This window comes from Podarcis raffonei, chromosome 13 (assembly GCF_027172205.1).
Source record: "Podarcis raffonei isolate rPodRaf1 chromosome 13, rPodRaf1.pri, whole genome shotgun sequence".
Taxonomy (NCBI): domain Eukaryota; kingdom Metazoa; phylum Chordata; class Lepidosauria; order Squamata; family Lacertidae; genus Podarcis; species Podarcis raffonei.
Window position 1 is genome coordinate 38,079,141 of NC_070614.1, and position 26,795 is coordinate 38,105,935.

Here is a 26,795-nt window from a genome sequence, read left to right on the forward strand (position 1 = left end):
GGAAACTTTTAATTAATGTTGCTGGTATCCTCTGCTGAAGGGATGTGGAGCCTGTGCCGTCCTCTCCCCACCCCCAGAGATGCTGCTGGACTACAACTCCCATCATCCCTGACCACTGGCTTTCCCGGCTGGGGCTGGTGGGAGCTGGGAGTCCAATGATATCTAGAGGACTTACTGAATAGTACTTACTTGTGAGCAAACATGATGGGAGGATCTTAACCATGGAGAAGTGCATTCCTGCATAATACAGTGGTACTTCGGGTTACATATGCTTCAGGTTACAGAAATAGTATCTTGGGTTAAGAACTTTGCTTCAAGATGAGAACAGAAATTGCGTAGCAGCAGTGGGAGGCCCCATTAGCTAAAGTGGTGCTTCAGGTTAAGAACAGTTTCAGGTTAAGAACGGACCTCCAGAACGAATTAAGTACATAACCAGAGGTACCACTGTACAGTGCTACACTGTCCTGAGCTTTGAGCTGCCATTCCACCCGGCTGCAGCAGAGGAAGAGAGTGGCCAGTGCGGTGCTGCTGCCCTCCCAAGAGTGGCATTACCAGGATGGGGGTGGCAAGGTTGGGGCTGTGCAGTCCCACTGGTGGTACCAATCCGATGCACAGACCTAACCTTGCCACCCCATGCCCATCCTGGCCTGTTAAGTGGCAGCAACACTGCTGCTGAGAGGGCCCACGGGGCAGAGAGGCCCACATCATCAGTTAGCCTGTGGGGCCAGCTGGCATTTGGTTCATTCTCGCTCTGAACTGTTTCCATTCAAGCTGGCAATTATAAGAACAATTATGCGACTTTAATAACTTGTCCCTGAGTTTGCTTGTTTCAGATAGTAAGGCTGTGTGGGGAGAACCTGCTTTGTTTTTAATTGGTGATTAGTATATTTTAGGCATTTAAAAATAATGTGATTGAATGGAGCTTCTGTGGAAGCTGTTTAAAATCTGTTTCTATCCAATTGCGGAAAAGCAGGGCTTTTCAGCTGTGCTAAGCTTAGGGCCCTGGCATGGAAGCAACCTCAGAATCATGATGGTTGCTTGGTTCTCTCCTGCAACTAGTAACGCAGATTGGCCTGGACATTCCACATATGATCTACTGCAGCAGCGGAGGGAAAACTTCTCATTTCGCCACATTTTAAACCCCTGCAATGAAGTATGTAAAAAAGGGGCAGCTAAGAAGAGAGATAAATTATCCATATGAAGTGATCTTACGATTGTCGTTTGGATATATGAAGAGAGATGTTACTGCATAGCGGCACTGTTGTGCGTTTGCACCTGTGCCTCCTCAGAAAAGTGTTTGGTTGTCATGCATGGCGTAAAAATGCACTGTGTCTGTGTGTTAGTCTGAGGTGTGGTTATAACTGGGTTTGTCATCTGGCGAGCTGTGATGTGTTAGGGAGCTCAGCATAAATGTAAGAAGGGTTCCCTGACAAGTAGGCATAAAGTGTTCTTCTTTAGCCGTGTATTTCCAAACTGGGAATTAAGCACTATCTGACCTGCTTCATTCCTGCTTGTTTTAAGGCACTGGTTTCTATTTTGGTCTTTATGGTAATTATTTACTGTTTTATTGGGAGTTGTATAACTTCGTAATATGTGATTTTTGTGACTGTAAGTGGCCTGGAGCGGTTATGCTGAAACAGGATATAAATTTAATGAAGAACAATATTAATACGCAAGTGTCAATGCTTGGATGCCTGCTCCATGGGAGCCTGCAAAAAGCTTCACTGCTGTTTGTGGATGTTTGGAAAGCTTCACCTATATATATTTACTGTCTGGCATGTGTATAACACATTTAATGTTCCTGATGGTTTTTACTGTTTCCACCAACACCCTGTGAGCAGTGCTGCAAATAATTCTCAATACTGGAGCTCCCTGTCCCTCTCCGCTCCCCTCCTATCCATGCCTCACCTACTGCTCTTTGCTGCTGCTTCTCTTGCCCTATCACAGCTTCCACTGTGAGCTCGTATTTGCAGCTTCAGAAATGATGCCCCCTTGTCAAGTGAGACAGAGTCGTTGCTGTGCTTTGCTATCTTCTTGACACAAGGAGTCAATGGGAGGCTCTCTTTCCCCTCTTCAAGCTACAGAGGAAAGGGCACCAATCCGGGGGTGGGGGGAGAGGGAGGGAATGTGGCCACTCCATGAGTTAAACACTGTTCTATCATTGTTTCCTCACTAACATTATATTGCCAGTAACTCTTCAGGATAAGAATGATGGTGAATAAAGTCACACGTAGCTCTGTCCATGCAGCCTGTGCGCATTTGCCTTGTTAATAACCTGGAGGCAACCAGGCAAGTGGATAACTGTAAGCCTGTCTGTGAGGTAGATCCATTTGACAGACAGCAAAACTGAGGACAAAAGGAACTTGCCCAGATACTTTTGGTCTAAGCAGGAACAGGCTGAGGACTCCTGAGTCCTGTTCTTTGTCCACTGGGCCACATGGGCTGGTGTGTGTGTGTGTGTGTGTGTGTGTGTGACTTTCCCTTGGGACGAGAGTGTGGTTTTCTATTTTGCTACAAAATATTGCCATTCCACCTTTCCATTAATAATGCTCAGAACAGCTGGTGTGATTTTTAAAAGAGATGATCAAGGCAAAACCGAACCAAATAATGGTATCCCTGGATGCATGGATCAGTCTGCATGAGTAGGCAAGGGTGGTGTTCATGTTACTGGGTGCTGATGGAGATGGCTGGGGCCACACTTGCAAAATTTGCATTGCTGCAATGGAGGGAGCCTGTGTGTGTGTGTGTGTGTGTGTGTGTGAGAGAGAGAGAGAGAGAGAGAGCGCACACCCATGTATCTATATAGTCATCTGCAGTATGTGGGGCTCTGTGTATGCTTGCATCTACATACAGAGTGTGCCTCTCTAGCTTCCTCCGCAGTCACCAGTCATGGGCATTTAGCACCTGCTGTCCAGGCTCTATATCCTGGTACTTCCTGCCTTGGCACCATTTGGTTCCCCTGCTGGTATCACAGCTTCTCAGGTAGATCAGAGCCCAGAGGAGATGGGGATGACAAGCTAGCTCTGTGCCAGGGATTTGTGTAATGTTCCCTTCTCAGCAAACACCTGGTAGGAATTATCCCCACATTTCTGCCCAGTTCAGCAGCTGCTATATGCCCCCCTTCAATCAGCTTGCCCTAGGGAGCCAACTGATGATCACCATGCTATTGCCAGGATTACAAACAGGGCTATGGGAGGAGCATGTTGGGATGGAGATCTGTGCACTGGTAGCAAGGAAGTCAGACCTCTAAACTGACCTCAAGCAGGTTACCTGTACAGGGCAACCTCCACCAGTAGGCTGGTGACAAGCCACAGTTGGAAAACCCATCTCTATTGGGTTTAGGGCAATCAGGCATGTTCAGAGTCTGATTTCCAGGTCCTGTCTAAGTCCAGGAATGCAGTCTATACAAAAAAGAAGCATGAGGTGGTGAACAACAATGAGGCATGTATGGATGTGTAGACCTTGAGACCCAACCACTGGTGCCAAGAAATGCCTCTTCAGAACCAGAAAGGAGAGTAATTTGGAATCAGGATCCCAGATAGATGAAGCAGAGAACCACATGGTGTGTTCCATTTAGGATCAGTCTATTATCTGTGCTTTGGAGAAGATTAGTGCCCTGATCAGGAAAAATATGGAATTCTCAGTCCTTGTGATACAGGAAGTAAGAGGAACCCTACTGAATCAGTGCAAAGGCCCATCTAAGTCCAGCATTCTGTTTCCCCTAAAGGCCAAGCAGATGCCTATGAGAAGCCCACAAGCAGGATTGTGATGGGATGGTGAGCTGCTTGTGCGTAAAATCCTAGTCCCTCAGAGTTTGGCTAAGTCCACAAACCTCTGTCTGTGACGGAGCTCCTTAAGCATGGCTCCATCAGTCGCTCGTAGAATCGGACAGTGGGCGTTTACGGAACTTCTTCCAGCATAAAAGCTCCTTAACGGAAACGCGTCTTCTGGACTCTCGGCGTGACAGTTTCCGGCGAGGAGTAGGTGTCCCTATGGGAGGTCCTGAAACCTCCCCACTATTTTCGCTGGAAGTGTCTCTGAGCCCTCCCTCCGACTCACTTTCCCTTGGAACTCCACCTCTCCCCCTGCTGGTTCCCTCCTCAGCTGAATACTCTCTCTCAGCCTCTGTGAGCCCTTTCACCTCCTGCTCCTCCGATGGCAGTTCCCTGACAAGGATGTAAGACCAACAGCACTCCTGCTGCTGTTCCCTAGCGACTAATAATCAGAGGCCTAATGCCTCCAATTCTGGAAGCAGCATATAGCCATCATGACCGGTAGCCATTGATAGAGGCTTTGCATTTCAAAGGGGCAATGACCAGGTTTGGGGAGCAGGTGCCTATTCAGCTCAATGAGGAGTGTGAGGGAGGACTTTGATGGTTTGCCTAGTGGTGCTTGGGATACTCAGGTCAGAGGATGCTTCTGGGCACGAAGGCCAATTTAGGAGGATAAGTCATAGCAGCAGCCTCTAAGGACCAGCTGACTATACACTCCAGGGTGGTGGGTGGTGGTGGGAGCCTTGAGCCAATGTGACACACGTTAACATAAACCAATAGTGGGCACTCTGGAATGTATGAGAAATCCAGACTGGAACTGGCAACCACAAAAGCAGGCAAGGGCAGACAGGGGACAAGGTGGGGAAAGTGGCATTAAGGTGGCTGGAGAGGTCCAGGCAGTGGTGTAGTGAAACAGGAGTGGGAGGAAAACAGAGCCTTTTTTCAAAGCAGGAACAATAACATCATCTGCCAGACTCCACACACACACCCCTCCAAGAGCAGGAGGAATAACATCATCTGCCAGGGTAACTGACATCTTCCTTGATCTGCCAAGTGAATGAAGCAATAACAAGGCTTTCAGCTTTTACTATTGCTTGTGAAAGATTAGTCAGGAAGGAATCAGGACAGCAGGTAGCATGGAAAGTGTGAGGGCATATGTTATAGATTTTTGGGGTATAGATTATGACAACTTCCCATGGGGCAAGCGTATCATTAAGGGGAAGGAGAATTAGTGGAATCCAATCTTGGCTTTATAATCACTGAGTGGGAAGAGCTCACATGGGTTTTGGGAGCCATTCCCGGTGCTTCTCCAAACTGCACAGCCAGAAGCCTACAGCCACTGAGGCCATCACCCGAAAGATGGTTCACCTGCAGAACACCAGGCCTTCCTATTATCCTTTGGGTCATAGAGACGAGATAGTCTGGCCAGAGGGAATTCTGGTCTGAGATCAAATGGTAATTCACTTTGCATTTCCTGTTTCAGGTTTGTAGTCCCTTATTATAGACTTGGGGAAATCAACCATACCAAGGGCTGGCCTTACCAAAGGGCAGCAAGAAGCAGTTGCTTTGGAGCACAAATGGCAGGAGAGGCAGCATTCTAGTACAAATCTCTATAAAAGAAAATATCTGACAGATCCAGCATTCTAGGCATGGACACCAAAGCAGATTGAGATCCGTTTTCAGATAAGCTTGGACAAAACCTCCCTGGTTAACCTTCTGAATTCAAAATGCCTGGATTTGGCAAGAGTCTGATGCAATTTTGCCTATTTTACTGCAGGGAAATATCTGTTGGCGCTGTTGTCCTCAGTGGGGCTTTAGCCTGTTGGTTTTTCTCCCTACTGTGACCAGTGAATTTGCCAGGTGGCAATAGACCAGGAGCCAGAAACTTGTTCAACACTGTGGACTGCATCAAAATAATATGAGCCAGAGGGCCATATCTAATTTGCATATTAGAGCGGCACATAATTAACATACTTGGCATAGGATTTTCCTAAATGTGGCAGGTGGTGGCCATATTATTATAAACTATAATCCCCATAGCACTTAGTATGTGTGAAGGGTTTTGCAGTTATCTGTCCATCTCTTTGATCCTCACTGCAACTTGGTGAGGTGTCCCACTGGCATCCTTGTCGCAGTCTGCTTTGGGAAACAAGGTAACTTCTGAAAGTGAGGAGGGGATCTGGCTGCCACTTTTCAATGTACAGTAATGATTTCCAGAAGGATATCTGTGTTGGTCTGTCGCAGCAAAAAACAACTAAGGTTTTATGGCACCTTAAAAGACCAAAAGATTTATTACAGCATAAGCTTTCATGGACTAGAGTCCACCTTTTAATGTGGACATTATGGACAATCTTCTTGACCATTCAACTCTTCAAAAAAGAGCAAAACATACAGCCTCCAGGGACTTAACTACAATTGTATCTGGTCATGTTGTTCCAATTGTCTCAGTAGAAATGTTAGAGAACAGGTCTTTACTGCCTCTTATTATCCTATGCAGCAAGTTTATTTCTCAGAATGGGTATGACAAGCAAAACACCACTGTGCACTGCATTGCTTCTAAACAAATCACCCTTATTATTTCCCCCCCTTTTGTTTGTTTAGAAAGCATCCTTGCTGTTGCTCTTTCTTGCCTCCAGTAGTTTTTGCTCCAGCCTAAGTACCATATTTTACCTTCACATCCATCTATAAGAGGTTTTCTGTGGTTTTTTATAGAGAGCTCCTAAACTGTGAAGAATCTGTACATTTTTTTCAGGGAAGAAAGAGAGACAGGTTCCTCTCCCTGACCTTGAAGGTTCCACTTCCTCGTCCCAAGTACTTGACTCATAATTAAAGTAAAGTAAAGAATCGCCAAGCAGAAAAAAAGTGTGTACCTCATTCTAGCTGGAATATGACGCAATCATTTTATTTTAAACACTTGCACTTCATTTCACACATGCTGGAATACACATTTTTCCCTATGCAGGTTTTATCTTCATGGGGGTGGGGGACTGTAATTTATGAAGGGTCTCTTGAGGTTGCCAAGCGTGCTAATGATTTACTTCAGGGGATTGTTTTGAGACAAAACATACTAAAGATTTAAAGCAAGTTAAAACATGCTGTTTAAATGATAATAAATATGAAAAGAAACTTGAGCCAGTCCTGGGGGAGAGAATCTAATTCAATAGACTCCTCTTAGGTGAGCTACATTAGTTGGTAAGATGGGAGGGATGTCATCACCTTGCCCAGAGTAAAAGATGAACAGAATAAGCAGCAGCTTAAAGGTTTCTGACATCTCAAAATGAGCATTCTGAGAGAGCTTTGATGTTGAAAGACCAAATAAAGTGGTCTAATGAGCGGTGTAAGCCCTAATTAAAATTAGCATAGGCAAAATAAGACTCTTTCTTTGTAATGTATTGTCCTATGATAAGGGTTTGTATGGAGTGGTTAATTGTTTAATTAGTTTTTTAAAAGATGGTTCTCTGAGGGTGGAACCACATGTTAGAAGGCTTGCTTTGTAACCATACAGCATCTAGCACTGCACATTACAATTGCTCCAGCAGGTAGAAAGATCATGAAGTGGTCCACCAAGGCTCTCAACAATTTTCAAGTGGTGCATGGGGGGAAATATTTGAGAGTCACTGCTCTAAGCTAACTTGCTACCCCCCAGCGCAGTGGAAGATGCTGCCCTACCACCTATGTTGAAGTCAAGAGACAACTGCCATTGGTGTCTACTTAGATTTTATCTGCAGAAGGGGCCATCATCTTATCCCTTGCCTCAGGCAGCAAAATGTCTTGGGTGGCCCTGATGTGGGGATAGAGCATCAGAGGGGAAGGAGGGGGATGTTGAACCTAGCCTGCATCCCGCGTTCTTCCCATCAAGTGCACTCCTGGCTATTTTTACATTAGTTTATCCTAGCTGGGTTCTGGGCCTGAAAGTAAGACCAGCTGGGAGAGTTGCCGGGGGGGGGGCATCTGTAGGCATGAAACGTTTAAGAACCCCCACTCCTTGTGATTGTTTAATGCTGATGCCCCCCCTGGCCCTCCACATTCATATTGCTTTGGCAAATGTGGGCTTGGAAACATACATATGCTAAGGTGATCCAAAGTCCCTGGAAGTGTGGACAGTGTGCAAGGGATTTCACTGCTCACTTTAGAGGCATAGTGGGAGACTAGGTAGTGGAAGGTTTTATTTTGGTTGCTGACAGTATAGATCTTTATCTCCTTCCCTTCCCTTCTCCCTCCCACCTCCACCTCAATTCCTTTGGGGCATCAAGAATTGTCCACCTGTCCATAAGGAATGTTTGAATGGGGAACACCCCACTAGAATTTATCACCGAGGTCCCGCTCGATAGTTTTTGCATCGTACTTATGGTCAAAAAGCCAAGCTATATAAGCATCAGAACTGTATATGGCAGCTTTTGCTGGACTGTGCCACTTCAGCCTGCAAGTGGGGAATTGCATATCTGAATACTCACTGTCCCTCCTCGGATATATTATTCCCTCTCCCCCTGAAACATAAATAATAAACATGCTGGGAAAGAATAGGATAGAGCCGTTCTTCTTGACATGCTCATTTTTTTGATATGCCAACAGATTATTATGGATGGGAGCATTCAAAATGCAATCACACCCTTCAATGGGAAGGATTCCACTTCAGCAAGAAGTGAACCACATGATTCTCCTGGCCACACAGTTCATCATTATCACAACACATGCTTTTTATGCAGCCTTTGGGTCTGGGTCACACCCACAATACTACCATAAAACAGACAAACCAGGAGTCTAATTAAAGAGCCATACAGGAATTCATCTCCCCTCCAGCTGATTGACAAGTGCTCTGAGGAGGCTCTGCCTGCAGCCAGCAACTTGGTTTGATTCCTTGAGTAATTTGGAACTCTCTTATTGCATGCTGTGATTGTGATTTTTTATTTTTTTATTTTTGTAGTGTGGGGGGGGGGGACACCTAGTGTATAGATTTGTATAGCCACCAACCAATGAGCAGATCTGTACTGCCAATGCTGGTGGGATTTGGAGTGGGATTTGGCTGCTCGTGCCTGACAGATAAATAAAAATGAAATGAAATGAAATGAAATGGAAATAGTGCCAGTCACAGGCAAAAAGGGACAGGACCATGCACATGTGTTGGAATAAGCTCCTGAGGGTAGTGTGGCAGAATGAGGGTAACACACCCACCGTACATGAACCTGTTGCCTTGTGTGATGCTACTGTAACCAATGACAGGTAGGGAGTCAGGCTCACTCTGATAAATAATTTGGGAATCTGCCCTAGAGCTGGCCAGGATATAAATAATAATAATCTGAGTGGGTTTTTATCAATATGTAGAAGGACTGTCTACATATTACATATGTATTATTGGGCAAACCTGATGTATCCAAAAAGGAAAGTGTGTGTGTGTGTGTGTGTGTGTGTGTGAGAGAGAGAGAGAGAGAGAGAGAGAGAGAGAGAGAGAGAGAGAGAGAGAACTGGAATTATAGCAAGTGGAGAAAAATAAATGCATTGAGGGTGCTGGGTGAGGTGAAACCAGTCCACTGTATCTGAGACTGGTTTCATTTACTGCCCACCTCTGCACTTCACTCACTTGTCTATTCTGACTAATAATTGGCCCATGGAGGATAAATGGAGGGCAGGATGAGCTCCTGACATCTGGCTCAGCATAGTGACATCTGGCCAAACCAACAGCTGAAATCCTGGTGTTCTACTGGCTGGTGTTTGGGGAACTTGACACGTTTTTCCTGGATAAAATGGCCCTTCCCGTTCCTCTACATTTTCAATTTAAAGCTTGCTGCTGGGAAGAGTCATTTCTTTGGCCAAATCATACAGCGTTCTCCCTGGGTCAAACATCTCCCCTGCTTATGTGGAATGAAGAGGGCGGAGAGCATTGACTGATTAATGGATGAAAAGATTAAAGACATTGGTTTTCTGAGATAATGTGCATCCTATGAATCTCTGTCCAAATGCTTGAATGACACAGATGTGTGACTTTGCCAAGTCGTTCCTGTTTTCCTTGACCCTCACCAGAGCCTCAACTCTTCCTCTTCAAGACCCCAATATCTCTCTTCCAGGGGTTAAAATGTTGCCCTCCAATGACCTGTGGGACCCTCCCAACTCACAGCACTGCCAAAACTCACTAAATGTAATATTGGAAGGAAAGGGCATTGCTGATATGTTTATGTTGTCACAGGGAATGTGTCTGGATTGGGCAGGTGTTGAATACACTGGAGAAAAGTGAGGTACTTAAAGGCAGGAATGTGTAGAAGATGGTCTGTTATTCAAAGCCCTTGTTTAGGTTGTGAGGCCATAACAGCAAGCAGGGAAGATGTAGGTGGTGTTTATGGGGGTTGTCATGGAAGAGGTAACCTCCTGCTTAGGGTTGATCTGCCATCCCATTCAGAGGCTTCCACGGGTTTCATACCACGGGGTGTCTTTAATCTAATCTGTAACTTTCTTGGTGAACTTCACACAGCTAATAAAAGAAGCATGTATTGTGGCACATACCATGATAATTCTAAGGCATACCTGAGCAAAGATGCTGTTCTGCCCTCTCCTCCAAAGATCAACTCCAATGACCTGCAGCTCAGGCAGAGCTCTGGCTGCCAAAACCTAAACCATTGGCATCCAAAAAGCAGCAGATGGGCCTTCCCACTGGTTGACAGGAGCTCTGTCGAAGCAGTGCAGTACAGAGGGTTCGCAACTAACAACCCAGACACCATATGCAGCCCCCTGAGGTGAGCCATTTGCTCACCTATAGTTGCTCCACAAGCTCTGATCTTGAGGGGATGAGAATGTGGGAAATATGCAGGCAGGAGAGAGAATGGTTTCCTTCTACAAATCCAATGGCTTCTCGCTTCCCTTCTCCTCCTAACCCTGAGCTAATTCATGTAGCAAGGTGCATGGGGTGGCAGGAAGAAGCAGTGTGAGTGTATTTGTGCACAGGTGAGCATGTTTACACACAGGTGAGGAACAGCTTAGTTTGTTTTCAGGCCAACTGGGGAGGGAGGCTTGATTCTATGCTACTCCCTCTGCCCCCCTGCCACCAAAGTGGCTCATCACCTCATTCCCTTTTTAAGCCTCCCTTTGCCTGTTCTTTCCTTCCTCTCCCAACCACTTCCAGGGGGAACGTAGAGGCCCTGCGAGATGAGCCTGCCCCCGGGCACCCCCGCTGCTAGGATGCTCTTTGTTATGGCTCTGGCCTGTGCCAGCCCCTTCTTGGACCTGCGGCGGCGGACCATCAACATCCCCATCATTTTCAGTGGCTCCACCTACACGCAAGAGAGTGCCCGGTTCTCGCCTGAGGACTTCCGCAACTTCTCAATGGAGATCAACCCCATCCCTGTGGTTCTGAATGACACCAACCCGCGCAGCCTCATTGTGCGGCTCTGTGACGTTCTCTCCTCCCTGCACATCCACGGGGTGGTTTTTGAGGATGATACACGTACAGAGGCTGTGGCCCAGATCCTGGACTTCATCTCAGCACAGACCTCTGTTCCCATCATTGGCATCAACGGAGGATCAGCCATTGTTCTTACACCCAAGGTAAAGTGATTTATTCTGTCTATGTTCACTCTCATATCCTGTGTTTTTCTCTGCCCAGATTATGTATAACTATTTTAAATTCTGCACTTCATAAAATTATACAACCTGAATCTATTACAAACATTTACTCACTGATGCTAATCTGCTTAATTTGCATACAGATAGTGCAGAACTTGCCTTTATCTTAGTGCAGAATTTTGGATACTTTGATCAAGATTTTTTTTTCATTAAGTGCAAGGCAGGCACTTAATTGAGGGGCTTTGGTGTAGGGACACCGGGAGGGCTGAAGGTAACAATAGATATGTCACACAAGCTCATACTATGACCCCTTTTTCAAGGTTAGATGGGCATCAGCAGTTCAGAGAGGAGGACAATTTCAGCATAATGCTTTTCTGCATGCAAGCACTTTTGGAATTATTTGTATGGTGTACAGAGGTGGAAAATGTTTTGCTGGAACTAAAAGCCAACCTTTATTCCCCAACTAAAACTATTCTGAAAGCTCTCCCATGACAGGAGAGAGGTAGAAATCAGAGAGTAGACCTATAATGGGATGGCAAATAGGTAGCACTTATCATCCTTGTGTCTTTTGCTCCCTCCTAAATCCAGGAGAAAGGATCAACCTTTCTACAATTAGGTTCTTCGACCAAACAGCAATTGCAAGTGATGTTTGAGGTCCTGGAACAGTACGATTGGACGGCATTTGCTGTCATCACGACACTGTTTCCCGGCTATGAAGACTTTGTAGATTACATTGAGGTCCTGACTGACAGCAGTTTCATTGGTTGGGAGCGCCGCAGCACTGTGACCCTTAATCTCACTGATGACCCAGACGGGGCCCGCCTCAAACGCCAGCTCCGGGAAATAAATGCCCGCATCTGCCTTCTCTACTGCTCCCGTGAAGAAGCAGAAAGCATCTTCCGTGCAGCCCGTGAAGTGAAGCTCACAGGCCCCGGGTATATCTGGTTCATGGCAGGTGCCAACTTTGGTAGAACTGAGTACATGCCGGAGGAACTGCCCGAGGGTCTCTTCATGGTGCTTTCAGCAGGATGGAAAGATGATCTCTACCACAGGGTTCAAAATGGTGTAGCCATCATTGCCAAGGGGGCAGAGGCCCTATTCCAAGTCTACGGCTCAGTTCCAAAATTCAACAATGATTGCCGGGCACCCAATCTCACCCAGATCAACGAGAACCTGCATCGGTCAGCAGGGAAAGAGGCTGGGGGGATTTTGCCTGGAAGGGGGGTGGAATCAAGAGCAAAAGAAAGTGCTGTTGTCCACAAGGGATGTATAGCAGATCTGACTTATCGCCATACCCTCCTCCCCTCCCATTCCTTTCTTCATGTGCAAATCTGTTCCTCAAAGCATGCTTCCTACATTCCTAACTTGTTCCTCTTCACATCCATTTCAGCCATTTTGACTTTCGCCTTGCTTCCTTATCTCCATTTCTCATGAGTCCTTATGCGCCACTGGGCGCAGGAGTGGAATGCCAGGCTGAGCATGAGGAAGAGAGGGAACAGGGGGTGACTTGGCAGGGGGCTGAGACCGGGGCAGGCGGGATGACAAAGGCAGGAGGAGGCAGGTACTTCTCCCAGGATATGGCTGCTCCAGATGAGGAAGCTGGACTCCTACGTCCCTTCCTGGGAAAAGGAGCACAACGATTGAATCTGGGAAGAGTGTTAGCCAACCCACTAGTGGTAGAGAAACCTGAGTCAGGTGGGGAGGGCATAACCTGGTCACTGAAGACCCAGCAGCACTGCTGTCACTGGGAAAAGGGAAATCCTCCCCTATGCAGTGAGCATCTGCACAGCCAACAGTTCTGCAAGGACACCTCTTCCTTTCTCTCAAGTAAGAGCCTCTGTCTTCATCTGAGCAGGAGCCAGGGATTCATGAATCCCTATATATCCACTCACCCTATGCACCAACATCCAGCCAGTGCTGGATTTACACAAAAGCTATATATCTATTTCTTTACATTTATATACCACCTTTATATTCCAAGGATTGGCCCAAGGTCACCAGTGAACTTCATGGCTGAGTGGGGATTTGAACCTTTGTCTCCTGGGTCACAGTTCAGCACTCTAACCGTTACACCACACTGGTTAATCTACAGTTAAGGGCCTCGCAAATACAACCCCCAATTTCAATGACTCTGCCTTTAAAAAACCCCATAAATGGTTTAAATTTTATGTCCCATGCACAACACACACAACACATGTTGTTTGGCTCCTCCATTTAGAAAGGGCTAAACAGTGTGTGTGTGACCACTCTTGCTAAGTCAGAAATCAGAAGGTGTTTTCATTTAAATAAATTACATATGCAAATAGGCTTATTGCAAGATAGATGATTAGTTTTCAGTTGTAACCTTGCCTATGTACGGGTTATATATGCAAATATAAAAGTTTATTACTTTTATTTTCATTGTCCTTTCTGTTAGAATAATACACAGTATTATGGGGCCTTTTAAACTTGACATAGCATAGGCTTCCAGCATGTTTTTAATCTGGCCTGCACCCAGCTCTTTCGCTAGCTCTGCTTCCCACTCATTGCATACCATCCCTTCCTACCACCTCCCCATATATCCAGTTACACCCCGCACCTCATCCATATTTACCTACCTTCGCACACCATCCACCCTCACTCAATACCCTGCCTCCCCTTTCAAAATGGGCCTGATTCCAAAGGGGCTTTTCCCTTCTCGATTTCCAAGTCCTGATCCACAGCTGCATCTGAAATACTAGACCAGTGCCCTGTGGGTCAGGCTTGAGGGGGGTGGCAAAATGAGGGGGAGTGAAGCTGCGATGGCAGCATATGGAAAGTGGGCTCTAGACTGACACTGAAGAGCTTCCGTCATGCCTCTTCGCAGGTACTTCATGAATGTTACCTGGGGTGAGAAGGATTTCTCCTTTAATGAGGATGGGTACCTCATCAATCCATCCTTGGCTGTGATCTCCCTCAGCAAAAACCGAACCTGGGAGGTGGTGAGTTTGAGGGAGGTTTGGGGGGAAGGTGGTTGGGTTGGGGAGGAAGGTTGATGAGTCAAGGGGACGGAGTCAATGTGAGTTGGTGGAATTGTGGCAAGGTTGATGTTTGGGGAAGGTGTACTGTTATCATGGGCTAATTATGGGGCAAGTGTGAATTCGGGAGATGGAGTGTGTTTGGAGAACTGTCCAAGGGCTATAAACAGAAAGAGCTGAGAGGGCGCTGAGTCTCAAGCCCCTGCTATAAGGCACAGCCGTTCACATGCCAGCACCCCACAGAAAGCCTCTCACAGTCCTGATGGCACCATGAAACAATCAGAGATTGCAAGTGCCCAACAAAAAAGCAGCCAGAGGAGCAAAGTAATGTAAATTTCTTACACATCAAGCCAAACCCTACAGGGAAAGGCAACCAGTCTGGCAGGGGTGGTGGATTCATTCCTGAATCTCATTTTGGCAATTGCTGAGCCCTTAGCTGTGAGCAAAGCCCATCCACTGAGTCCTCACACAAGGTATCTATTTGGCTAATTTTGTTTAATTAAAAGTATTTATAAGTTGCATATTTTACACATGTCCTCCCAAAGTAAGAACATCAAAAGAAACGATACAGAAACAATAGCTATGTGGGCACATGATGCTACTAAAGAAAGCTGTTCTGGTTAAGTCATTCAAAGCCTTAGTTGAGGGTCGTAGTCAAGGAAAAGGTCTAGAGGGCTTCCTTAAATGCCTGAACAAGGTGTAAGCCATTTGGAAAGTGAGTTCCACAGCTGTGGGCCACCACCAAAAAAGCCCTGTCTTGTGCTCGCCAGCTTCACCGTTTTTGCCAGTGAAGCAACACCTCCCCAGCCTATCAAAATACATCCTAGTTTTTAACTAGTTTGTTTTTATCACTCTGTATTTTATCACTGATGTTTTTTAAATGTTGTAAGCCACCTTGTATTCCAACTTGGGAGAAAGATGGGATATAAATATCAAATAAACAAAATATAGGCAAGATCATCTGAGATATGGTATTGGCTACCCAATATCCTGACTCCATGCTGGTGATGGATGTCCTCAACGGATGTAGGAAGCCGAGGAATAATGTGAATGGAGGATGTGATTTTTAAGACAAGAGTTTGCATTTCTTTCATGTAGTAAGCCACCTTAAGCATGGTTTGAAGTGGCATACAAATTAAATTATGTATGTATGTTTGCATGTACAGTATGTCTGATGTGAAGATTCAGAAGTTGGTGCAATCCTGGAGATGTTAGCTGTGGGAGGGGGCTTTCAAAACTGAGTTTCTTGAATATGGCATAAATTTGGGGCCAACACTGGTGGGCTGGCAAGAGTCTGGAGAAAGGTTTGGGGTGTATCTAACCTCTTCTCTATGCCCCGGGAGGCAGGTGGGAAGGTGGGAGCGCAGAATCCTGAGCATGTCACGCTACAGAAAATTCCTGCAACCTGTGGATGACAACAAGCACCTCATGGTGGCAACACTGGAGGAAAGGCCCTTCGTTATTGTCGACAACATTGATCCAGCCACAAAGACCTGCATTCGTGATTCAGTTCCCTGCCGCCACCCACTCAACCATACCAACAGGTATTCCAGGAGACACTGGCCAAGTTTACCACAGTTGAGTTCAGTGTTATCAATTTTACATTTAAATCTTCCTCTTCCTCAGGAAAGTTCAGAGTGGCTTGTGTAGGCCTCCCAGTGGACACCCATCCAAGCACCTATCAATCCCATGCTTGCTTATTTATTACTTAACCCATTAATATTGCCCCATTCCTCCAAGGTTCTCAAAGTGGCACACATGGCTTTCTTTCTTTCTTTCTTTCTTTCTTTCTTTCTTTCTTTCTTTCACAGCTTTGCTGTGAGGGTAGGTTAGTGAATGGCCTAAAATCAGCCAGTGAGTTTCATGGCTGACAGGGGATTTGAACCCTGTCAGCCACCGCAGACCTAGTGCACTATAATAACTATGTCATGCTGGCTCTGTGTTTACCTTCCACAGTGCTCCTAAACCACTTGCTGAGTTCCTCCCCCCCCCCCTCCTTGTGCTGTTCACAGCCATCAAATGGTAAAGAGCTGCTGCAAAGGATTTTGTATCGACATCCTGAAGCGTCTGGCTAAGACTCTGGGTTTCACCTACGATCTCTATCTTGTCACCAATGGCAAGCATGGCAAGATAGTCAACGGCATGTGGAACGGCATGATTGGAGAGGTAACTCCATCCCCTCCCCAAGGAACTGGGTGGTCTGGACTCACGCACAAATTCTTAGAACTCTCTGCATTTTGTTCCTCTTAAAAGAACTCAGGAATTCTGGTTTCCCACCCACACATGTGTGACTCTCAACTCCACTTGAGAGGACCCACAAGTCCTGCTCCAGGCTGTTTGGATTGTATCCTTGAAGTAAAGGACTATTGAATAGTGCACTGACACAAATAGTAGGGTTAATCTGCTTCAAAGGTTATGGGAGGGTTGCCCTAGGCAATATGGCTCTGCCCATTCCTGGATCTGATAGGCAAACAGAATTTTACATCCTCAGGGTGGGTTACACTGTTTACTCGGAAATGCTGGACCCTCCCCTTTCCAGAAAACCCAGGATTGGTGGCTATTTGTACTTTATCCATGTCTCTCTCTGTGTGTCTCTCAGGTGTATTACAAGCGAGCTGACATGGCGATTGGATCCCTGACCATCAATGCGGAGAGAGCTGAAGTCATAGATTTTTCTGTGCCCTTTGTCGAGACAGGAATCAGTGTGATGGTGTCTCGTAGCAATGGAACTGTTTCACCTTCTGCCTTCCTAGGTGAATACCCAGCCCTGGGATGGGTCAAAGTAAAAAGCAGGGGGGAGCGTTGGCATGAGATGTGGAAGAAGTCTTCCAGATAGTCTGGTTTCAAAGTCAGAAGTCCTAATCTTCCCCCATCCTGTCATCTATTGGATCTAATGTAGTTGTGCACCCAATCTTAGGGAAACAGTCCCACTAAGGACCTGCTTTATTGCTGAGGTAGAGTTTTGAATTTTTTATTGTTAATTTTATTTTAGCATTTTTAACCCACTACGTATGCTAGAAAGGTGGGGTATAGATAAAATAGGAAAATGTTTAAAACAATTGTTAAAATGGACATACAAAATGTCCTTGGGCTGAAGAAAAGCCCTGAGAAAAGCCATAAGCAGAGAAAGAGAGAGAGAGAAGAAAACTTGCCCATTTGTGGGTATCAAGTGGGCAGCTGCCAATATGTATCAATGGGAGTTACATAACTGCAGTTAACACAGTACTTAGGGTCACAGTGGAAGTACCAGCAGACAGGTTTTTCCAAATCCTGGGAAAAGACAATTTCACCCAAATAGACTCACATTAACAAATGTGCATTTTTCAAGGAAGACATTTTGATCGTTCAGATCAAAATAATAGCTTTATTTTTTTGCCATGGAGGGACTTGTGTAGCCCCCTCCCAAAGCCACTATTCCCTCAAGGATGGTGATAATGGTAGATCCAATTTTTTCCCCCTGCTTTGGGGTTCATCTGCATCATACTCTTAAATCAATTCTGACAGACTATCTCAGAGTCTCCACATGACCACAACTCGCACAGCTCCTCAGGAAAAGCCAATTTAAAGAGGTGGCCTTAAATTATACCATTTTTAAAAGTGTTACTCGTGATTTAGGGTGCCTCTTTTATGCCAAAGGTTCAGAACCCCTGCTTTCACCCACTAGAGCCTAGCTGTCTCGGGCATTGTGGTCCATGTTTCTCTTCCTGCAGAGCCCTACAGCCCTGCTGTCTGGGTGATGATGTTTGTCATGTGCCTGACTGTCGTTGCGGTGACCGTCTTCATCTTTGAATATTTCAGCCCAGTAGGCTATAATCGCAGCCTCAGCGCCAGTAAACGTGAGTGCACCAAGGATAAGGGAGGGGCATGTGTCTGAAACTGGGGTACCTATGGAGATAAGGAAGGGCGGCAAGCATGTGCAGCCTGTTGCGCTCCAGCCTCTACGGCAAAGTTCAAACTCTGATTCATATTCCCCCATCCCATCCTGCCTGGTAGGCACTGGAGGCTCCAAGTTCACCATTGGGAAATCCATCTGGCTGCTCTGGGCTTTGGTGTTCAACAACTCTGTGCCTGTGGAGAACCCCAGGGGCACCACCAGCAAGATCATGGTGCTGATCTGGGCCTTCTTCGCCGTCATCTTCCTTGCCAGCTACACCGCCAATCTGGCCGCCTTTATGATACAGGAGGAATATGTAGACACGGTGTCTGGGCTCAGCGACCAGAAGGTGAGAAGAAGGGAGGGCTCCCAGAGGGGGGGGGAAACAGAGGCATAGTACCCAATTTGTGGAATTCTCTCCCCAGGGAGGCTCGCCTGGCACCTTCATTACATATCTTTAGGTGCCAGGTGAAAACGTTTCTTTATAACCAGGCCTTGGGCTGATTAAACATTCTATAGCCTTTTAAATGTTGGGGGAGCATTATTGGTTGGTCTGTTTTTGTTTTATTATGTATTTTGTGTTCTCATTTTGTATTTTTATGTTGTGAACTGCCCTGTGATCTTTGGATGAAGGGTGTTATACAATTTTAATTAATGATAATGATAATAATAAGTTCCACTCCCTCCCTCCCTCCCATCATATCTCTCCCTACCAGACAAAATTCCCCATTCATTCCTTTGCCACAGCTCTCATTTTATTTCCCCTTTCATTTTCTTTTCCACCACCAAAAACAACATGCCAGGCACAATGTTTTCCTTCAGACCAGATTAAACATATCCCCATTTCCACTAATATAAAAAAATTAAGTGACCACCACTGCTTCCCCAGTGTTTGACAAATGATGAAAGGGATGCAAGGAAAACCATGAGATGTGTGTATAATCATGGCCACATGTTAAACCAAAACCAAACAACCCTAAAATCAAAAAGATGTGTACCTTTGCTACACTTTAACACAAAAGAGTAAAATTGAGTCTCTGTTATTTGCTGTACACATTTCCATCAAATCACTTTTAGAAGCCATGGGCCTACAATGTCTGCTTGCAGTGCCTTAGATCTCAGCTGTCTTGACTTCACTTGCATAGTCTTGCAAGGGCATTCTTTTTTGACTGAGCAGCTCAGGTTTTGCAAGGTTTATTTTAAATTGCTTGGGGAGGAGCTACCTGGCTGTGACCACTGCGAACTCAGCAACTGGAAAGTTTTGCCTTCGGTGCCAATAGTGCTGTTGGGGAAATGTCAGTGAAGGTGAAACTGCCCAGAACAAAGGCAAAGCCAGAAGATCAGGCAGGCAGGCAGACAGGCAATTGCACATCTTTGTCTCCTACTCCAAAGTACCAGACCTGCCACTGAAAAACCTCTGAATCCTAGGGAGCTCTTAGTAAGGATCTGGCTGAAACCCACATACCAAGTGTGTGCATTCGTATTACAGTTCACATTATCTAGCATGAGCTCACCGCCACTAATCTATAGCTCTTCCTCTGGAAAAAGTGCTAGCAGAGCCTTGTAGATTACCCACCTGCAGAGCAGGAGAGCTATTCACGTTGATGCACTCATGGCACACTTATCATTTTTAGAAACTAACGGTGGCACTGAGAACAGATTCTAGCTCTTACCTTCAGCCCTAATTGCTGTTTAATTTTAAAATGTTACACTTGCTTGTGCTGATAGGCTTCTGGTGGGCAATGCTTGCTTTCAGAAAAGCCACACATACCCACAATCAGGCCAGATCCATCACACTCCCCTTAAGACAACTGCAACAGGAAATATGTCGGTGTGCCTGTGCATGCATACATGCATGTGGTCAAGATTAAAGGGTGGCTGACCTAAGCAGTGGAACTCATACCCTTGGTAGCTCCACATAGCCCTCCACTGGGATACTTTGCTGGTGCCCAGCATGCATGGTGTGTATTTATAAACCAGAACGTGGCTGATTATCCCCTGGCAATTAGCCCCTGACGAACAACCACAGCTGTGGGGAAGGAGGGGGCCACACAAACCGGACCAGCTGTGGCAAGGCAGCCTCACTCCAATTGAATCCCTTTCGTTAAGAACTAACGAGCTGGGATGTAATTAATGGGCGTAATTAACGTCCAACATGAAACACAATCGCAGATAAATATTAAACAGCTCAGATTAACCAACTCGCACTGAGTAGGAAGTGGTTTGAGGGAGAGGGTAAAAGAAGAAAATCCAGGCAGAGGAAAAGAATAAGTGTTTCTATAGTGGAATCATAGTAACATCTATTCAGAAGTCCCACTGAATTCAATTGGACCTTACGCCCAGGTAGAGATGGGGGAGAAATTTGATTCAATTCACCTTTAAAGATGAACTTACTGAATTCACATTTTCTGAAAAAGTATGTGAGCTGAAGCACAGCTGTCCTTCGGACTTACCTACATTTTGCATTGCAGTTCTCCAGTAAGGTAATGTGTACAAACATGTATATACAATGGTAACATTTGCCTATAAATGCATATATTAATGAACTAACATACAAAAATGCATCATAGTAGGGGAAACTGTTTTCCAAAATGTGTATATTAGGCAAAACTGCATATAAAAATGTGTATCAAAGGAGAAATTCCCACAAAAATGGTGACAGATTTTCACTAGGTCTTTTTTTAAAAAAAATATTCAGCTGATATAACCCTAACATAAGATTGGAAAAGTGAGAAACTAAGAGAAACCAAAACTGATATATTTGCCACCCATCCCTAGTCTCAGGTTAAATAGCAATGCAGCCTTAGTCTTGTGAAATTCAAGAGAGGGAGCCATGTTATCAGGTTGCAACAAACACAACCAAAAGCCTTGTGACACCTTAAAAACTAACAGATTAATTGCGGCATCAACTTCTCTGGACAAAAACCCACTTAACACGGCGACCCCCTCTGGACTTTGCCATTAGAGAAGGCACTGCATTTAGCCATCAAAAGTGGAAAGCCTCATTCTGTGCATCTGACAAAGCAGGTTTGAGCCTATGAAAGCTTCCTGTACAATAAATGAACATGTCTTAAAATGCTACAAGACTCTCGTTTTGTTTCTAGCTGTAGAAACGTTTTCCCCTCCCCTCTCCATCCTGATGGTTTCCCCAGTATTCTCTTCTACCTCTATTTGCCTCTTTTCCATTAATTCTTTCCCCCATTGCTTTGTCATACACATTCCTCTGTCAAATTCCAGATAATCTCTACCAATCTCCCATCTTCTTTTCTCACTTTCCCCAGACGCTTTTGTCTGCCTAATGGCTTCTAAGCTTTAGACACCTAGAAGCCTCTTTCCATTATCCCCATTTGCAAGAAAACCATCGCTCCCCCTTTCTTCCTCCCCGCACCCATTGCTGGCACTCTGTATTTTGTCCCCAACCTGGGATGCATTTGATTTTTGCTGTTTCTTTGCTTCCCATTTCCATGTCGAAAGGCCCAGTTGCCCCAGGAATATCAAGGAGGGACTGAATTTGCTCAGAGAGCTCTTGTGTGAAGCCAATTTTGTGATGCTCAAAACAGACCAAAGATGTTTTTCTCCATCTACAGCCTTCTTGAAGCAGACTCTTGTAATAGAACAAGCAGGCTGCCTCTGCCCTTCATACTTCTAAATGTGTCCCCGTCTATTTCAGTATCACTGATCTCTCGGTGCACCTCTCTGTCAACAATCCTGTCTGCCAACTGCTGAATCCATCTATACCCAGAATTACCTGTTCATTGAGTCTTCTATTTATGAGTCCATTCCTGGCCTCTTTCCACCCCGCCCTGCTTGCCCCTTTCCATTTTTCTCATCTGACTCCTTTCTGACTTTGGTTGCGGTAGTGTCACAAGCATCTCTTCACTAGGGCCCACAATGTAGTATCAGAAGAGCTACACTATTCCCTTTTTTCCATCACATCGTATGCACTTCTGAGCCCCCTCCCCACCAAAAAATAAAATAAAATAAAATTACCAGGAATTTTACTTGGTATAGGGAGCAGAGGCTATGTTTAATCTGCTGCTCAACTCATGCAGAGTACTGCATATCCACTGCAGTCGCCCCCATCCTCTGTATTTCTCCCCTTACCATAACAGGCAAACAGGAATCAATGTGATTGTTGCTAAAATGCTGTTTGTAAGAGCATTTTAAAATGGAAAACATAGGGCTCGTCTATGCCTTTACTGATCATGAAGAAAGGCTCTCTGCAGCTTGACAATAAACAAACAAACAAGCACATTAGTTGAAGAGGGTGTGTGTAAGCATAGGAAATGTGCAAAGATGGGTCAAAAAAGGACAAAAAACAAAATCAACGCTGCCTGGGTACTGGTACAAACACACCCTCAAGGTGTTTCATCTTGCATGGCCTTCGAGTTCCACATCCCACTGTTCCTTTCTCTCTCTGCTTCTCCCTTCGCTCTATGTCTTGTTTCCCAAACTGCCTGTCTCACCCACCTGTCCTTAGATAAATCTCTAAAAAGTTTGTTTTCTTTTCCTTGGCTTGGGCACTGGTCTCTTGGCTGGATTCCAGAGGACAAACTCAATAATCATACATGAAGTTTCTTGCTCATATCTATTTAGTCTTCTCATCCATCTCCAAATACTACTGTCCGTCTGCTTTCCTATCGTGTCACGGAACTGTTTGAGAAGGAGGAGGCTACAAGGCCCTTAGTCTAACCCCTGCCACCAGCTGGGACAGACCACCCGCCCACCCACCCACATCTTCCAATATCAGTGTCCATCTGACATTACAGGGGTGGAATTCCCTTCAAACTCTAAACATCATGAACGATTACACCCTGTGGAGTTGAAACTGACCCCCAAAGCCATTATTAAATGAAAAGCAGGTTCAGGAGAGGAGAAAATAAGAGTGGCAGGAGGATGGACAGGAGGAAAGGGTGTACATAATCCCCTCTCTGTCTGCCATTTTTCTGCTTCAAGTCACGCACAAAAACACAAATTTTCCGTCTGCGGGAATCCAAAAGCATATTGGAAACACAGACTCACAGAGCTGGATCTGCCCCTGCTGATACGGTGTTTCCTCTAGCGGCTTCTAAATCCCCCTCTCCCAAGCTGCTCTTCCTAAAAAAAATGTGTGACATGAAGGTCAACCCTGAGCATGAGCAAAACTTGTTCACTCAGGTTGTGGCAGTTCCTGATGCCCAGAGAAAAATTTAGAACTTCTAGATATCAACCCTTCCTGATTATCCTCTTCCCCAATCCAGCCTGTTTTTCTAACTTACCTCACAGGGCTATTGTGAGGCTAAAATGGGGAAGCAGAAACCATGTGCCTCACCCTTAGCTCCAAAGAGGATGGGGATAAAAATGGAAGCTCATAAATAAATCTGTTGGCTCATTTATTCATCCTCAAATAAACATGGTATTTACCTACCCATCCATCACTATATGCATCTCTCCACTTCTTATCCATACCACTCTGCTCGTCTGTCTCATCCATCACACACAACAGGGTGCTTCTCCATATCCAGAAATCATAATGCTTGGGAAGGTGAACTCTGCTCTAATTGATGCCAGCCAAATTTCCATTTTATTTCTCAGCCAACTGAGCACAACAATACACTACTCCAAAAGTAGCACCAGCAAATTTAAGAATCTCCCTCCTCCCGTCCTTGCTCAGTTTTCACATTTGGGAGGAGAGCAGGGAAGGGGTCGGGGCAAGATCCGCAGAAGCACTCTTCACACTCCAATTTCCCTTTACCTCCCTCTACAGTTCCAGAAACCACAGCATCACTACCCACCTTTGAGATTTGGCACTGTTCCCAACGGGAGCACCGAGAAAAACATTCGGAACAACTATGGGGAGATGCACGAATATATGGGGAAGTACAACCAGCGCAGCGTGGAGGATGCACTCCAGAACCTGCAGACAGGGTAGGTGGGGGGAAATGGAAGAAGCAGTGGTGGCAGCAGGAAGGACAACTCCAAGACCCTTAGTTCTCAGCATATATTTTCATCCTAAGCCTTTCTGCTCCCTGGGGCACATGGCCTGCAGTAGGCCCCTACAGTGGGACCACATGTGCCCTATGTTTCTCTCCACATAACCCATTTTTTACACAACAGATGTGCAAATGCTTCTCATTTATGTCGCACACTCTCGTCGTCATTCCATGAGGCCACACTCCTGTTGTAGAGAAGCCACCATTTGCCCACACTTGGAGTAAATATTCAGTGAAGTTAATGCAGTTTTCCCCTCTGCAACATCCTCTCCCTCCAGCAGTAGTACATTAATTGCTGTGGCAATTGCTATGTGGAATGTGACTGTGTGAGTGACACAGGCTGCTGCTGGATGTTGCTTGTGACATGGCCAGCTTTAATGCCCATACTGTTTTGTGATCCTTTAACAAGTTTATAATTATAATTAGTCAATTTTCATTAGGCTGTCATCTGATTAAAGAAATCTTAGCCAATTTAATAATAATATGAGTTTGGGTCAATTAATCAGTGAATTAATTAAATCTGCAGAAATGTGCATATGAGCAAAAATTACTCTCTTTTTTTTAAGCATACTTTGTTTTTAGATCATGCACTGCAGACATTAGAAGAGGCATCCCCACTTCTCTCTCATATAGGAGTGAAGGTCTGTGCAAAAGCTGTGCTTGCCATGTGCTGTTAATGCAAGTAATTGCATTAAAAATATTTTTTTTAAAAGAAACTGTTGCCTTGCTCATTGGGGACTCCTTTTTAGTTGAATGAATCTAACCAATTAATTAAGGCTGCAAGCCTATGCCCACTTACCTGGAAGTAAGCTTCGCGTAAGATCTGATTATAGAAACTGCAGTCCTAAAAAAAACAAAAAACACCTTTAAAGGCTGTGCACTCCTTCTGTGTATAACTCTGGTGAGCAAGTGCTTGTCTAGCCTTGGTAGTTGCACACACCAGCAAGAGTGCCTCCCCACTGTTCCCCACAACAACACTTCTGTGAACTTCTATGAACTCCTGCTGGCTCATTTCATAAATAAACCAAATAAGACAAGTCCACGGTGAGGCATTCAAGTGCAGGATTGAGCTGCGCCATCATGCTGTTAACTAGACTTCGATGTGGGGTTTTTGTATGTGGATTTTGGATTTGTGAGCATTTGTGACTTAAACGCTAATTTTTTGCTGCTGTAGGAGTGCATTGTAGCTCTGCCTGTTTGAGCGCCCTTTCAGGGTGGTTCCCACTGCTGTTGGAACTGCTGCCAATCCTACTAACAATTTTTTAAAAGCCAACTGGCAAGGTTATGGGTGCGTGATTCACCATTTAAACACCCACATACTCTGCTAATTAACCCAAATTAACAACCACCTCCCAATTCTACAGTCACAATCATTTATATATGGATTAGAATTCCTACTCTGTACATATATGTACTTAAGACAGGCACCTCCAACTTTGGGCCACCAAAAGTTATGTGACTTCAGTTCCCTTCACTCCTGACCATTTGTCAAGCTGGCTGCAGGTGTTGGGGTTGTACTGTAGTGATGGGCTGGATGAGGCCTAATAAACTGAGTCTGAGTCCTGGCAAGATTGAGGCTTGTAGGCTTGGGAAGTCAGTATGTTGCCAGGCCTGGATGGGGCTGCTCTCTCCTTGAAGGAGCAGGTGCAAAGTCTGAGGATTTTCCCAGATCCAACTCTATCACTGGAGGTGTTCTCAGTGGCTAGGAAGCTTGGCTGGGAAGACAGATACAGTTGTTCCGGGATCAGGATAGCAGTTATCCATGCACTGCTAACCTCACAGTTGGATCACTGCAACGCACTGTTTGTAGAACTACCTTGGCAGTTGATTTGGAGGTTGCGGCTAATGCAGAATGCGGGGGTCAGCTTGCAAACTACCACCAGCAGATAGCAACTTGATTTCTGGATTTGCACTGGCAAATCCCTCCCTGCATGTTGCCTGCATTGACGTGGTGACCTGTGGATGTGGGTCTCTGATGTGGAGGAGGTCTGTTCCTCCAGAGGTGCAGGCTTGGAAAGTACAGATTCCTGCCTTGGGTTCCAGAATGCCTGATTTGCTGGGCTCAGGCTGTGACTCAGGCTTGCATAGGATACCAGGGCCTGTGATCTTCCTTGTAGCTGCTGGACTGATAGTGGCCTGCCTTGTCTAAATTGGAGCTGCTCTGGCCAGGAGTTCTGGCACTGGGCCATTTCAACGGTGCTGAAGATTCTAAAAGAATGACTTTGCCACTATTGGAGAATTCAACTATTCGGTTCTTGCTGCTTTCCCCTATGCTGTCCCTGTCTGGTGCTTTGTGTGTTTACTGCTTGTTAAGTTCTTCCTTCTCTTGTTAATCAGTGGCCTGCATCTGCTCTTCAGGGTTTGTTTGTTCTTGTTGTTTAAAGTTCAGAGTTTTTTTGTTTTTAAATACCACCATGTACATTCATGGCCACCAAAACTTTGCCAGTATGTGTGAATGGTTGAATGGGGATGGGCACAAGGGGACAGGACGGAGACACCTAATAATCCGATCCTATGTGAATTTAAAGTTATGGGCCCTGTGTAGGGTCAGTCTGTTTTTAGGACTGTGAAACAGAGGGCAATAGAAAGCAAAAGACTGAGAAGAAAGCTTGGAACCAAGATATCTAGA

General features: G+C 45.4%; 1 protein-coding gene and 1 long non-coding RNA gene across 3 annotated transcripts in view; one reads left to right on the forward strand and one right to left on the reverse strand.

The window, feature by feature from the left end:
- GRIN2D (glutamate ionotropic receptor NMDA type subunit 2D) overlaps positions 1-26,795 on the forward strand; it is a 59,958-nt gene that overhangs the window by 17,183 nt on the left and 15,980 nt on the right. For both annotated transcript variants that reach the window (XM_053360610.1, XM_053360611.1), the window contains 9 exons: positions 10,885-11,306; positions 11,913-12,505; positions 14,170-14,284; positions 15,668-15,864; positions 16,333-16,486; positions 16,920-17,073; positions 18,031-18,156; positions 18,314-18,543; positions 23,941-24,101. In XM_053360610.1, the coding sequence (XP_053216585.1) occupies positions 10,908-11,306; positions 11,913-12,505; positions 14,170-14,284; positions 15,668-15,864; positions 16,333-16,486; positions 16,920-17,073; positions 18,031-18,156; positions 18,314-18,543; positions 23,941-24,101 (2,129 nt within the window). In that variant the 5' untranslated portion in view covers positions 10,885-10,907. The remainder of the gene's footprint in view (positions 1-10,884; positions 11,307-11,912; positions 12,506-14,169; positions 14,285-15,667; positions 15,865-16,332; positions 16,487-16,919; positions 17,074-18,030; positions 18,157-18,313; positions 18,544-23,940; positions 24,102-26,795) is intronic.
- The window catches only part of LOC128399310 (uncharacterized), a 78,044-nt gene continuing 61,399 nt past the window's right edge, over positions 10,151-26,795 (reverse strand). Inside the window, exon 3 of the long non-coding RNA XR_008327205.1 lies at positions 10,151-10,431. This is a non-coding gene — a long non-coding RNA (uncharacterized LOC128399310). The remainder of the gene's footprint in view (positions 10,432-26,795) is intronic.